The 16,499-nt window shown below is 34.7% G+C and overlaps 1 protein-coding gene across 2 annotated transcripts; it reads right to left on the bottom strand.

Moving 5' to 3' along the window:
* Positions 1-13,025: 13,025 nt before the first annotated feature.
* Positions 13,026-16,221, bottom strand: LOC107788361 (ETHYLENE INSENSITIVE 3-like 3 protein). 2 transcript variants are annotated; one of them, XM_075244871.1, is made up of 3 exons: positions 15,911-16,221; positions 13,440-15,415; positions 13,026-13,350 (listed from the first exon to the last, which is right to left on the bottom strand). In XM_075244871.1, the coding sequence occupies exons 1-2, from the start codon at positions 15,943-15,945 to the stop codon at positions 13,471-13,473; spliced, it is 1,980 nt and encodes a 659-aa protein (XP_075100972.1). In that variant the 5' UTR covers positions 15,946-16,221; the 3' UTR covers positions 13,026-13,350; positions 13,440-13,470. The 2 variants fall into 2 exon arrangements, with proteins under 2 accessions (XP_075100972.1, XP_016465525.2); XM_016610039.2 differs by lacking the exon at positions 15,911-16,221 and having other exon boundaries at positions 13,215-13,350; positions 13,440-15,594.
* Positions 16,222-16,499: the final 278 nt, after the last annotated feature.

Genomic DNA, 16,499 nt, shown 5'->3' with positions numbered 1-16,499 from the left:
TTAGCCATCGAATTATACATCTGACCCATCATGAAAAATTGGGTGTGCAAGCCTTGTACAAAGGTTTATAAGACGGTTCCATACTTTGGAGTTCTCATGGGTTTTCTTGGCAGGGGTGCTACCCCAGTTCGCTATTTGAATCATTCCCAATTCAAGGCGATTGTGATAAGAAATATTGTTTTTTCTTATGAAAAAATAGTGCTGATTTTAGGTGATTGATGATGTGGCTCACACTTTGCGAAACACTGAACTGAATCGTTCAACTAGCAACACATTTGAATTTATGGGCTTGCAGCAACATAAGAGATCAAAAATGGGTAAATTCAGATTAGGCTTCTATAATGAAAAGGTGTGGGCTACTACAGAGGTATTTTGGACTCGGGAGTATAAACCTCTGATGCTTCGTGAATTTGATTCGGAGCAATCTGAGTCGGGAAGTGACCAGGATTGAGATCAGATTTTTATTATACAAAATAGATTGTCATTATACAAAAACAATATACTAAATAGACTGTCACTATATAAAATATACTAAATAGACTACCACTATACAATTTATATACAATAGACTATCACTATACAAAATATATACAAAATAGATAGTCACTATACAAAAAATATACTAAATAGACTGCCACTATATAAAAATATACTAAATAGACTGCCACTATATAATTTATATACAATAGACTGTCACTATACAAAATATAACAAAATAGACTTTCACTATACAAAATATATACTAAATAGACTATTACTATACAAAAAAATATATAAAGTAGACTATCACTATACAAAAATATACTAAATAGACTGTCATTATAAGATATATATACAAAATAGATTATCATTATACACAAAAAAGTAGAAAATAGATATTTTTGGCTCTTAGATGTAATATGTTTAGGTCGGAGGGCCATTTCGGGTCAATAGGGGAAAATATGAGCTATTAAAAATTTGAGGGGCTATAGAGGGTCATTTTCTCATTTTTTAGCAAAATTTACTTATACCCACTCGGGCTAAACTTATAATACCTGGTAGCTCAAAATTATAATATACATTTTATAACTCAAAAGTAATTCTAGTGGCTAACCACCGAATTATATATCTGACCCACAATATACTCGGTTATCATGAAAGATTGGGTTTGCAAGCCTTGCACAAAGGTATATAAGATGGTTCCATACTTTGTATTTTTCATTGGTTTTCTTGTCAGGGCTGCTACCCCAGTTCATTATTTGAATCCTCCCCTATTTAAGGCGACCGTGGTAAGAAATATTGGTTTTTCATATGAAAAAAAATAGTAATGAATTCAACGCAGTTAATTAATCTAGAGTGTTATTAATAAAGAAAAAACTATTTCTACTCATTTTAGGTGGTTGATGATGTGGCTCACACTTTGCGAAACATTAGGCCGATCGTTCAATAGCATTACATTTGAATTTAAGGGCTTGGAGCAAACATAAGAGACCAAAAATGGGTCAATTCAGATTAGGCTTCTATAATGAAAAAGTCTGGGATCAGGAGCAGTATTTTGGACTCGGGGTATAAACCTCTGATGGTTCATGAACTAATTCGGAGCAATCTGAGTTAGGAAGTGACCAAAATTGAAATCTGATTGTCATTATACGAAATAAAATGTCAATGTGCAAAACAAATATACTAAATAAACTGTCACTATACAAAATAGACTGTCAATATACAAAAATATACTGAATAGACTACCACTATACAATTTATATACAATAGATTATCACTATACAAAATGTATATAAAAAATAATCTGTCAATATACAAAATATATACCAAATAGACTGTCACAATACAAAAATATACAAAATAGACTATCACTATACAAAAAATATACTAAATAGACTGTCATTATACAAAATATATATTAAATAGTCTATCACTATAAAAAAAATACAAAATAGGTATTTCGGGTTATTAGATATAATATGTTTGGGTGGAGGGCCATTTCGGGTCAATAAGGGAAAACATGGACTACTAAAATTTTGAGGGGCTATAGAGGGTCATTTTCTCATTTTTGAGCAACATTCATTTATAGCCACTCGGGCCAAACTTATAATAAGCGGTACCCCAAAATTACAATATATATTTTATAGCCCAAAAGTAATTTTAGTGGCTAGCCACCAAATTATACATCTGACCCACGATATACTCAGTTATCATGAAAGACTGGGTGTGCAAGCCTTGTACAAAGGTAATAAGACGGTTCCTCACTTTGGAGTTCTCATGGGTTTTCTTGTCATGAGTGCTACCCCAGTTCGTTATTTGAATCCTCCCCAATTCAAAGCGACCGTGGTAAGAAATATTGGTTTATCATATAAAAAATACTACTGAATTCAACGCAGTTAATTAATCTAGAGTTTTATTAATAAAGAAGAAATTATTTCTACTGATTTTAGGTTGTTGATGATGTGGCTCACACTTTGCGAAACATTGAGTCGATTCATTCAATAACATCAGATATGAATTTACGGGTTTGCAGCAACATAAGAGACCAAAAATGGGTCAATTCAGATTAGTCTTCTATAATGAAAAGTGTGAACTACTGCAGAGGTATTTTGGACTCGGGAGTATAAACCTCTGACGGTTCATAAAGCTAATTAGGAGCAATCTGAGTTGGGAAGTGACCAAGATTGAGATCAGATTGTCATTATACAAAATAGACTGTCATTATATTAAACAAATATACTAAATAGACTGTCACTATACAAAATAGACTGTCAATATACAAAAATATACTGAATAGACTGCCACTATATAATTTATATACAATAAATTGTCACTATATAAAAAATAGATTGTCAATATACAAAATATATACCAAATAGACTGTCACTGTACAAAAAATATACAAAATAGACTATCACTATAAAAAAAAATATACAAAATAGACAGTCATTATACAAGATATATATTAAATAGTCTATCACAATATAAAAAAATATAAAAAATAGATATTTCGGGCTAGTAGATGTATATGTTTGGGCCGGAGGGTTCGGGTCAATAAGGAAAAATATGGGCTATTAAAAATTTGAGGGGCTATAGAGGGTCATTTTCTCATTTTTGAGCAAAATTCATTTATAACCACTCGGGCCAAACTTATAACACGCGATAGCCCAAAATTATAATATATATTTTATAGCCCAAAAGTAATTCTAGTGGCTAGCCACCAAATTATACATCTGACCCACAATATACTCGTTTATCATAAAAGATTGGGTGTGCAAGCCTTATACAAAGATATAAAGACGGTTCCATACTTTGAAATTCTCATGGGTTTTCTTGTCAGCGGTGCTATCCCAATTCTTTATTTGAATCCTCCATAATTCAAGGCGACCATGGTAAGAAATATTATTTTTTCATATGAAAAAAATAGTATTGAATTAAACGCAAATTAATCTAGAGTGTTATTAATAAAGAAGAAATTAATTCTACTGATTTTAGGTGGTTGATGATGTGACTCACACTTTGCGAAACATTGAGCCGAATCATTCAACTAGCAACACATATGAATTTATGGGCTTGCAGCAACATAAGAGACCAAAAATGAGTCAATTCAGAATAGCTTCTATAATGAAAAAGCGTGCGCTACTGCATAGGTATTTTGGACTCGGGAGTATAAACTTCCGATGGTTCATGAAGCTTATTCGGAGCAATCTGAGTCAGGAAGAGACCAAGATTGAGATCAGATTGTCATTATACAAAATAGACTGTCATTATACAAAATAATATATCAAATATACTGTCACTATACAAAATATATGCAAAATAGACTGTCACTATACAAAAATATATTAAATAGACTACCACTATACAATTTATATATAATAGACTGTCACTATACAAAATATATACTAAATAGACTGTCACTATACAAAAATATACTAAATAGACTGCCATTACAATTTATATATAATAGACTGTCACTATATGAAATATATACTAAATGGACTGCAACTATATAAAAAATATATAAAATAGACCGTCATTATGCAAAAGATATTCTAAATAGACTACCACTATAAAATATATAAACAAAATAGACTATCACTATACTAAATAAATATTTCGGGCATTTAGATGTAATATGTTTGGGCCGAAGGACCATTTCAAGTCGATAGGAGTAAACATGGGTTATTAAACTTTTGAGGGGCTATAGAGGGTCATTTTCTCATTTTTGAGCAAAATTCATTTATAGCAACTCGGGCCAAAATTATAACAACCGGTAGCCCAAAATTACAATATACATTTTACTGCCCAAAAGTAATTCTAGTGGCTAGCCACCGAATTATACATCTGACCCAAAATATACTCGATTATCATGAAAGATTGGGTGTGAAAGCCTTATAAAAAGGTATATGACATACTTTGGAGTTCTCATCGATTTTCTTGTAAGGGGTGCTACCTTAGTTCGCTATTTGAATTCTCCCCTATTAAAGGTGACTGTGATAAGAAATATTGGTTTTTCATATGAAAAAATAGTACTGAATTGAACGCAGTAAATTGATCTAGAGTGTTATAAAGAAAGAAGAAATTATTTCTACTGATTTTAGGTGGTTGAAGATGTGGCTCACACTTTGCGAAACATTTAGCTGAATCGATCAACTAGCATTACGTACGAATTTATGGGCTTGCAGCAACATAAGAGACCAAAAGTGGGTCAATTCATATTAGGCTTCTGTAATGAAAAAGTGTGGGCTACTGCAGAGGTATTTTGGACTCGGGAGTATAAACCTCCGATGGTTTATGAAGCTTATTCGGAGCAATCAGATCGGAAAGTGACCAAGATGGAGATCAGATTATCATTATACAAAATAGAAAGTCATTATACAAAATATATACTAAATAGGCTGTCACTATACAAAATAGACTGTCACTATACAAAAATATACTAAATAGACTATCACTATACAAAAATATACTAAATAAAGTGTCATTGTACTATTTATATGCAATAGACTGTCACTATACAAAATATATATAAAATAGACTGTCATTGTATAAAATATATACTAAATAACTGTCAGTACACCAAAATATACAAAATAGAACGTCACTATATAAAAAATATACTAAATACACTATCACTATGCAAATATGTACAAAAATAACTATCAATATATAAAAAAAATATACAAAATAGACATTTCGGTCTATTAGATGCAACATGTTTGGGCCAAAAGACTATTTCGGGGCAATAGGGGAAAATATGGGCTATTAAAATTTTGAGGGGCTATAGAGGGATATTTTCTCATTTTTTAGCAAAATTCATTTATTGCCACTCGGGCCAAACTTATAACACAGATAGCCCAAAATTACAATATACATTTATATCCCAAAAGTAATTCTAGTGGCTAGCCATCGAATTATACATCTGACCACAATATACTCAATTATCATGAAAGATGGGGTGTGCAAGCCTTGTACAAAGGTATATAAGACGGTTCCATACTTTGGAGTTCTCATGGGTTTTCTTGTCAGGGGTGCTACCCTAGTTCGTTATTTGAATCCTCCCCGATTCAAGGCAACTGTGGTAATGAATATTGGTTTTTCCTATGAAACAAATAGTACTAAATTCAATGTAGTTATTTAATCTAGAGTGTTACTAATAAAGACGAAATTATTTCTACTGATTTTAGGTAGTTGATGATGTGGCTCACACTTTGCGAAACATTTAGCCGAATCTTTCAACGAGCATCACTTATGAATTTATGGGCTCGCAACAACATAAGAGACCAAAAATGGGTCAATTCACATTAGGCTTCTATAATGAAAACGTGTGGGCTACTATAGAGGTATTTTGGACTCGGGACTATAAACCTCCGATGGTTCATGATGCTGATTCAGGGCAATCTGAGTCTGGAAGTGACCAAGATTAAGATCAGATTGTCATTATACAAAATAGACTGCCATTGTACCAAAAAATACTAAATAGACTGTCTGACTATACAAAATACATTGTCACTATATAAAATATATACAAAATAGACTGTCACTATGCAAAAAATATACTACATAGACTTCATTATACAAAATAGACTATCACTATACAAAATAGATATTTCAGGCTATTCAATATAATATATTTGGGCCAGAGGGCCGTTTCGGGTCAATGGAAAACAAATATGAGCTATTAAAATTTTGAGGGGCTATAAAGGGTCATTTTCTCATTTTTGAGCAAAATTCATTTATAACCACTCGGGCTAAACTTATAACATCCGGTAGTCAAAAATTACAATATACATTTTATAGGCCAAAAGTAATTCTAGTGACTAGCCATCGAATTATATCTGACCCACTATATACTCGGTTATCATGAAATATTAGGTGTGAAAGCCATGTACAAAGGTATATAAGATGGTTCTATACTTCGGATTTCTCATGGGTTTTCTTGTTAGGGATGCTACCCCAGTTCGTTATTTGAATCCTCCCAAATTCAAGGTGATCGTGGTAAGAAATATTGGTTTTTCATATGAAAAAAATAGTACTGAATTCAAAGCAGTTAATTAATCTAGAGTGTTAATAAGAAAGAAGAAATTATTTTTACTGATTTTAGGTAGTCGATGATGTGGCTCACACTTCGCGAAACATTTAGCCGAATCGCTCAACTAGCATCACATATGAATTTATGGGCTTGAAACAACATAAGAGACCAAAAGTGGGTCAATTCAGATTAGGCTTCTGTAACGAAAAAGTGTGGGCTACTGTAGGGGTATTTTGAACTCGGGAGTATAAACCTCCGATGGTTCACGAAGCTGACTCGGAGCAATCTGAGTCGGGAAGTGACCAGGATTGAGATCAGATTGCAATTATGCAAAATAAATTGTCATTATACAAAAAATATACTAAATAGATTGTTATTATACAAAATAGGTTGTCACTATACAAAAATATACTAAATAGACTGGCACTATATGTTTTATATACAATAGACTGTTATTATACAAAATATATACAAAATAAACTGTCAATGTACAAAATATATATTAAATAGACTATCACTATTCAAAAAATATACAAAATTGACTGTCTCTATACAAAACGATATACTAAATAGACTGTCACTATATAAAATATATACAAAATAGATTATTACTATACAAAAATATATACAAAATAGATATTTCGGGCTAATAGATGCAATATGTTTGGGCCAGAGGGCCATTTCGGGTCAATGGGGGAAATATGGACTATTAAAATTTTGAGGGGTTTTAGAGGGTCAACTTTCCATTTTTGAGCAAAATTCATTTATTGTCACTCGGTCCAAACTTATAACACCCGGTAGCCCAAAATTACAATATACATTTTATATCCCAAAAGTAGTTCTAGTGGCTAGCCACCGAATTATACATCTGACCCACAATATACTCGATTATCATGAAAGATTCGGTGTGCAAGCCTTGTACAAAGGTATATATGACGGTTCCATATATTGGAGTTCTCATGAGTTTTCTTATTAGGGGTGCTACCCCATTTCGTATTTGAATCCTCCTCTATTCAAGGCGACCGTGGTAAGAAATATTGGTTTTTCTTATGAAACAAATAGCACTGAATTCAATGTAGTTAATTAATCTAGAGAGTTATTAATAAAGAAGAAATTATTTCTACTGGTTTTAGGTGGTTGATAATGTTGCTCACACTTTGCGAAACATTGAGCCGAATCGTTCAACTAGCATCACATATGAATTTATGGGCTTGCAGCAACACAAGAGACCAAAAGTGGGCCAATTCAGATTAGGCTTCTATAATAAAATAGTGTGGGCTACTGTAGAGGTATTTTGGACTCGGGACTATAAACCTTCGATTGTTCATGAAGCGGATTCGGAGCAATCTGAGTCTGAAAGTGACCAAGATTGAGATCAGATTGTTATTATACAAAATAGCTTGTCATTATACAAAACATATACTAAATAGACTGTCACTATACAAAATATACACAAAAATATACTAAATAGACTATCACTATATAATGTATATACAATCAACTGTCACTATACAAAATATACAAAATAGACTGTCACTATACAAAAAATATATTAAATAGACTGTCACTATACAAAATATATACAATATAGACTATCACTATATTAAAAAAATATAAAAAATAGACATTTCGGGCTATTAGACGTAATATGTTTTGGCCGAAGGACCGTTTCGGGTCAATGGGAGAAAACATGGGCTATAAAAATATTGAGGGGCTTTAGAAGGTCATTTTCTCATTTTTGAGCAAAATTCATTTATACCCACTCGGGCATAGCCCAAAAGGAATTGCAGTGGTTAGCTACCGAATTATACACCTGACCCACAATATACTCGGTTATCATGAAAGATTGGTTGTGCAAGCTTTTTACAAAGGTATATAAGACGGTTCCATACTTTGGAGTTCCCATGGTTCTTCTCAGAGGTGCTACCCTTGTTCGCTATTTGAATTCTCCCCTATTCAAGGCGACCGTGGTAAGAAATATTGGTTTTTCATATAAAAAAAATAGTACTGAATTCAATGCAGTTAATTAATCTAGTGTGTTATTAATAAAAAAAAAATTTATTTCTACTGATTTTAGGTGATTGATGATGTGGCTCACACTTTGCGAAACATTTAGCCAAATCGTTCAACTAGCATCACATATGAATTTATGGGCTTGCAGCAACATAAGAGACCAAAAGTGGGTCAATTCAAATTAGACTTCTATAATGAAAATGTGTGGGCTACTGTAGAGGTATTTTGGACTCGGGAGTATAAACCTCCGATGGTTCATGAAGCTGATTTGGAGTAATCTGAGTCATGAAGTGACCAGGATTAAGATCAGATTTTCATAATACAAAATAGACTGTCATTATACATAAAATATACAAAATAAATTGTCATTATACAAAATATATACAAAATTGACTGTCACTATACAAAAAATTTTGAGGGGCTATAGAGGGTCATTTTCTCATTTTTACACTTCACGGGAGGCCACCAAAGCCCACAACAAAAAATAATCCTAATCTTTATTTCTTCCAAATTTTAGCAAGTATAATCATTGCAATTAGTGTAATATATTATACGCTAATACACTCACTATATATTGATGATACACTTGTTACATTGAGTATACATTGACGACGGCTACCAAGGGTTACAGATATGCGGGTGAAACTATTTTATTTGATAGCAAATGTGAACTCAAACAAACAGGCATGTACATAGACCTTGTTTGTGCAAATAAATAGCAATACCTGGGAAACAAAGAAATATAACAACTTCAAAACGGAACAGGGTCATAGATCGAGTCCTAACATGACTTCATTCAAGAGTTACATATCCCTATCATTAAGCTTCCAGTAGGGAATACTCATGATTCAGAAACTAAGGAATAGATAAACAAAAACACAAAAACAAATATCATATACATACAAAGTACTTAAATCCTGTAAAAAAAAAAAGATCATCAAAATCATTTAATGCTATGTGTGCTAGGATGAAACCGTTAAAACATGCATTCTGCTTGTGATATATCACAAAGCAAGTGAAATTCCCTTTCCGAAGGATGCCAGGAAAAGGAAGCTAATAAGCATATCCCAAACTGCGAGTTGGCTATCATTTGTTCTCTATCTACATCCACACCAGACCATGTCAAAAAAACAGAAAAGAAAAATATGAGTGCAGAATATGGTAATCTGAATGATTAATCTGGAATCTTTGATCAGAGCATGCAAAAGGCCAGCAAACTAGAAACAGGTTCATACATATCCATGGCATCTGCTTGTTAATTCTTTCAGATGCATAACAGGTTTCATGTCTCACTGAAGTTAAATTATCCTCTTCTTTTTTCCAGATTCACAGCAGGTCTAACTTAAGTTAAACCTATTAACTTGCTAGAAACTGACATATCAACAGACCTGTCATGTTAGACATCTAAAACGACAAAGCTTCTTAGATAAGAGGAAAAGTACAGTCTCAGCGCTCCAGTAAAAGGATTCAAATTAAGTGACTCAATTTCACCCTCCCCGATGAAGGAAGATCAGATGTTTTGACTCGGGATATACACTTAACAAAAGAGTTAATGGAAGCAGCCATCTCTAAAGGCCATTTCCTTCTAACTGATCTCTATTTCTCTTGAGTCTGCTGAGCTCTCCCACTTTTCTACCTGTTTCCTTGAGTTGTGTCAGGAGACAGAGTAAATACCCCTAATCTTAAGCACTTCTCTCATAATTCATAAAGCCCCAACTAAGAACCAGAAAATGTCCTCCTACCTTCCATCTTTTTGCTTTTCGTCTAAGTTGCTTGGACTCGGGTGCCCGGTGCTGTGTCCGATACAGGTGCGGATCTAGAGGTCGGATCCTTCATGATCTAAATTTTAAGATTCGGGAGGTATGGATCCAGGTAGGAATTCGGCTACAAATAATTCAAATATCTAAAAATAAAGTTATAAGAATATGTCTAAATTATGAGACATTATGTGAAAAACTTACAATGTGTTTCGAGAAGGAGAAAATATTGATCAAGAGGAGATTCAAGGAGATAAAAGGAAAATGACTAACATAGAAATTTCTACGTACAAGATATTTCATTTTCTTCAATTTCACTTTAGCATTTGTTTTGATTTCTCCGTTGATTTTGGTCAAAGTACCCAAAATCGGTTGACCAGATCCTATACGGATCCCACACACCCACGTGCCGACACGGGTGCAACAACGAAAGTGAAGAGTCCGAACAACTTAGCTCTTCGTTACCCTCAAAAAGTTTCCTGCAAGCTGCAGCGACTTCTAAGCCACTGTATCACAGAGTACATGTCTTTTTTCTCATCGTCACAGAGCACATATTAGTAGGAGTCTTGACCATCTTTTGTACTTTAAAAAAAGGATAATTACATCATACCTGATTAGCCAATCTCAGACTTTACCTGATTAGCCAATCTCAGACTTTTTCTTCCAATATCATAATATATAACCCATATATGACCCAAAAACAATTAGACTATCACACAGAACAATGAGTGAAAAGATTTCCTAGCCACCTAACCTATATGGTTTTTGATGAACTTCCTCTTTTTTCCAAAGATATCCTTCTTTCTTATGCATTTATTTATTTATTTACCCCCTTTTTTTGATGCATCCTGCAAATGGGGTGAAGACCAAAATATAGAACAAGCTAACTAGACATTCAAGTACAGTTTCGCTCAAAGTTATAACACGTTTCTTTTTCAACAAATAAGTGTCCATCATTCCAACATGCACACAACACATTACCTTCCCAATTTCTTATTTCCCTCCTTCATTGTTAACGAACAATACTCCTGCACAAAACTTTTCCGGCCCATCAAACATGAACCGACTTAAAATTCCTGGAATCTCGTATACAAAGAGCAGAAAACAAATAATCTAGCTGATAGCTTACCTTCTAGAAACAAGGGTCTAAGAGATTAAGCCACAAAATCAAAATATTTGGTTAATAAAGCTTAGTGCCGACCAAATAATTAATAGTTGAATCTCATGCGCAAACTAACAGCTTCCTCTTGTTTCGACATCCTTGATCATTCTTTCAAAATCCAGGCCGACAAGGCTTAAAGCAGAACTTAAGGTGCAGAAAGAGCACAAAGAATAAATAAATTGCAAAAAAGAAAAAAGAACGATAGAAGCTCAAAACTCAAAAGATTGAAAATTCCTGTTATCTTTCTCAATGAATGAACGCTTTAGCTAGATTGAGTGCCTTGCTCGCTTTCAATTCAGGTATCAAAGCATTAATGCATGCATCAATCATCACCTATGGGCTATGTCTAGAAGAAGGCAGACTAAACAAAAGCTATATCTCTTAATTTCAGATATTTTCAATCATTTGCCCATATAGTTTTAGTTTGGGCTTATAGTCATCCTTTTTCTTCATTTGCGCGTTTCTTCATTAAAACTCGCACTTTGGGGCTAAAAGCCCCAAAGGACCTCAGCACTCCTTTTGTTTTTTGCCTTTAGTCGAACTCTTTTCGCTTAGAAACGCTTAGAAACACATCATTGTTGCTTCTGCATTGAGTTGTGCTTTTGTTCTCACTCGCGAGAGTAAAGTGTCAACAATTAAATGATTTAAAAAAACAGCAAACTAGTGCATTGCTCAAGTTCTTTTCAAATTCCAAGATGCACTCATTAAAATATCATTACAAAAGCATCATCCACAGTCAAGATTAGGGTTCATAATAAACATAACTTGAGATGCACAAGCTCTTTTCTGAATGTCATAATTAGTCATACTCAACAACAATCCCATACTCTCATTTCTATTTGACAATAAAGAATTAAAGTTCAAGGAAGATCATTTGTATTTTGTTATTCTTCTAAATCATGTCATTCAGGATTATGTGATTTCCCATTCTTTGAACCAAAGCACAACTCAATGTAAAACCAACAATAATACATTTTTAAGATGGAACATAAAAGTTAAGTCATATGTTCAACATTTGATGCTCAATAAGACAATGCTAGGGTGATGTCAAGCTCTTGTAACTAAGATGGTGTCAAGTTGTGATTTTGTGACAGGAATGAAAGCAGAGACTTTAGCTTAAAGTAGACCGTAGAAAGTCAATCTCTTTGGCTGTTTGGCATTACAAGAGAATCTTCACACACTCAAACTTAGATAATGGTTTGTTCAAGGGTTGAAAGTTGGGAGGGGTAGGGGAAGGAGTGCTGATTTATATTTTTTCACTCGGAATTCAGCTAAATTTCCTCTTATGTACAGATTTACCTCCTACTTTGCACAGATCCAATTCAAGTCCGCAAGGATTGGAAAGTTGGTGTCGAGACTCAGACCACTCGTAAAGATTTCCATTGCTTTTTCCCTTCTTCATTTACTCCTGTTATTACCTTACCATTTTCCAGAACAAATGGCACAAACTGCTCCACAATTAATGAAGCCTACTTGGCATGTTAATTAGGCTGTTGATGAATGTGGTGGTATCCATATTATAAAGAAAGAGAACCTCGAAATGAGCACTGGAACATGTACTAATGCTTTTCCTCAAGAATGGAACAAATACGTGTAACCATTTTGATTTGTAGCACTTGAGAAAACATTTCTTAGCACGACGAGTAAGTTTGCTATGAATAAAGAAGATGAGAAGGAACTCTGGCTTTCGGCTCTCCTGCCTTTTTTCAATCAGAAACTATCCCAATTACGCGAAGCACAAGTCTGCAACATGTAAAAGACATGCCAAGAAAAGGAAAAGAAAAAAAGAATTTCTGCTACTGAATTTACATTTTGACAGCCGATACCATAACTTACAGTCCCGGTTCTCATTTTATGAGAGGACTCACTCCAGCTAACTATATGTTGCAGCAGTTTTCAGGTACCTGCATAAAAAAGTGAGGATACAACAATTAGATTACTATTAAATAACAACCAAAGAGGGAGAGAATTAGCTCAGTTTACTGTAACTCACATTCTAAATGTTGTAGTTTTAGCATAGTTGTTTACGAGGCAAAGAATGTCATCACGTCTTCATCAAGGAATAGTTCAAAATCACCAGTATCTAATGTACTCGGGACATCAAGATCAAAGTTAAACGGACTGCTGAGTCTAGCATAATCCGGTGAGCCACCAGCAACTGGAGATGCAAAATGCATCTCAACAGGCCGATCATGATCAGTCTCAAATGTGTCTTTTCCATAATGGTGGTCTTCTCTGGCAACATCGTTTCTATTTCCATGAAGCACTGATGACCTAACTCCAGAATCCTTTGTTTTAATCTGAGGTTCATTGAACGCCAAATGAGACTGCTGTTCATCATGAGCTGACACGAATTCAGCTGACGGTGTATAATATTGATATATATGAGGTTGATGCAAGTTAGGATATTGAGATCCATGAGCAAAACCAGGATCCTGTAATTCATGATGTATGACAGAATTTTCAGGTCCATTATGTAACCCATTGTTTGGAGGTACATAATGAAATATGGAACTTCTAGGTTCATTATTCATCCCAGAAAATTGGGTTCTGCTCTGCAACTGAGTATCATGAAGCTGGTGCTGCACAACAGAATCTTGAGTTCCAAGATGAAACCTCGATTCATATGGGACAACCTCAGAGTTTTCCAACACTGGATTAATTGATGGCCCATTGCCGATGAATGCATCCTCTGTAGAGACCGCATTAGTTGATGGAACCACGGAAAGGTTAGAGTCTCTTAATTGTAATTCAGGTTGATCCTTCTCTGGTTGGCTTTCATTTGTGATGTGCCCGGCAAACAGCACATTTGAATTGTTTATATCAGGTAAGGTATTTCTAGCCTCATCATCAGGTTGCTGGTTGTTGAGAGATAGTTGAGTCTGTTGAGGGTTCGACCTAGCACGTTTTCTTTTTCGACGTTGTCCATTTCCTTGCTCCTTACCTTGGTGAGATTGAGGACGAGCATTCGATGGTTCATTTCCCCTCTCATCCCTAGATGAAACAGAGTCATTACCATCATTGACACCATCAACATCATAATCACTTTCACTATCAACAGAAGGTTTCTTCTTTTCACCGCGAATTCTATTAGGTGCCTCGCTTATGCTGGATGACCCGTTGTCACTGCTCGGTTGCTGGATAGTGGACTCCTCTCTACTTAAGACAGCTAACCATATTGAGCTCTCCTTCGCAGTCATCTTATCCTGTAAACACTTTGACTGCCGGACTAGTCTCCTGATCTTTGCGATATCAGGTGACATATGCTTTATAACAGCAGTTAGAACACCAACTTTATACATTTTCTTCAAATCATGTGGCTTCTTGTACGGCGGTTTCTGACCCTTAGGCAGTCCCATTTTTGCCCACCATTCCTCGTTTCCTGTTGGCCACCAGGGCGGTGAGACACCTTTCTCCAGCGGGAACTTCCGCTGAGGTGGATCACAATGTTGCATTAAAGAAGACAAAAGGGACCCCAACGTTGCATCTTGCAAATCCTGCAGAACGCTTTGCGGGTTACCATTTTGATTACCAACGCCCTCTCCTTTCGCACGACATTCTGCTTCATACTTTGCTATTGCAGCAGGACCGTTCTTATCAAACTTCACCTTCTCCTTCCACCAAGCTCTTATGTTATCAGACGCACCGCTCACTGGTTTACCCTTCTCTGGTATGATGCCATAAACAAATCCTCGAGCCTTGCAAACCTCCATGAGTTTCAACATGTACTTCAGAATCCCATCCTGAGCTCTTGACATCTTTTTCCGCCGAGCTTGATCGGTGGTTTGCTTATTCTTCTGCTTGTCTGCAGCTTGCTGTGCAGCAAGTTTTTGCCTTTCCTTAAGCCTCTTGAGCTTGACGCGATCCTTCCACATTCGCCTCTCCAATTCCTCGGGATCAATCTCTTCATCACTCACATCTTTTTCCTCTATATTATCGCACCTTATGTCATCGACTTCAATGTCCGAGCTGTTGCCCAATCCATCAGCATCAATCATACAGTACTCCATTCAAATCAAATGAAAGGAAAAAAATACTACATATACACCCAATAAACAAACAACAATCCTCAAAGTGTTCACAAATTCAAGAATTGACAAAAATCCAATAGTCCAATATCCAAGTTCATTTCTTGAAGTCTCAAAATGGACCCACGTCAGAATTTCCAATAATTCATGAATACAACCAAAAAGATTGTAACTTTAAATTATTACTCACATACCCAACATCTCAACCCCCCCCCCCCTCCCCCCAAATAAAACCCAAAAGATGACAAAGCCAAAAGTTCCTAAAAATTACAGTTCTTGTCAAATGATAGAAGAATTGTTCACCTCTATTAAAATTTTACATTAGTTAAACAAATTCAACAAGAAATGAAGAAAATATCCAAAAATAATCTACAAACAGAGAAGAAAAAGAGCAATTAATAAGTTTCTTGGGAGGTGGGAAATTCAGCTGTCTAACCTGACATCAACTCCAATCTCATCCATCACAGCCATGTCTATTTTCAAGAGTTTCTCTTCAACCTAAAGAAAAAATTGCCTATGGAACATAAAGGAAAAAGGATCCCACCAAACGGAAAGAAAATTAAAAGGGGCAAAAAAGGGTTTTAACCCATTAAGAATATATATATATATATATATATATATATATATATATATATATGCAGATATTCTTGTTTTGGGGAAAGAACAAAGGAGGAGAGAGAGAGAGAAGGGTCAGAAAAACACCAGTGGAGATAGAAGAAAAAATATTGAAAATCCCCCCCCCCCCCCTCCCCCAACCCAAACAAAAAAAAAACAAATTTGAGGGGCAAAAAGAACAAGAGGCAAAATCGCCTTTTGCGACTCATAGGGAAGGTTAAAGTTTCAGGACGTCATTCCTGAGCTATATTTTGTTGTTTTGTCTCAGAGAGTTTTTACCATTTATCACAATTTTTTAGTCTTAACGAAAATTACAAGGGATTCTATAAGTTATTTTGAAATTATAATAGAAAAATTATAATTTTTATTTAATGATTATGAATAATTTCAGAGATCTCATTTCTAACACT

The sequence above is a fragment of the Nicotiana tabacum genome, chromosome 22, assembly GCF_000715075.1.
Source record: "Nicotiana tabacum cultivar K326 chromosome 22, ASM71507v2, whole genome shotgun sequence".
Classification (NCBI taxonomy): domain Eukaryota; kingdom Viridiplantae; phylum Streptophyta; class Magnoliopsida; order Solanales; family Solanaceae; genus Nicotiana; species Nicotiana tabacum.
This window is presented reverse-complemented; position numbering and strand designations above follow the sequence as displayed.

What these genes read in the sequence shown, in the direction of transcription:
- LOC107788361 (XM_016610039.2), bottom strand. Translation starts at nt 15,456, where the DNA reads ATGGAGTACTGTATGATTGATGCTGATGGATTGGGCAACAGCTCGGAC.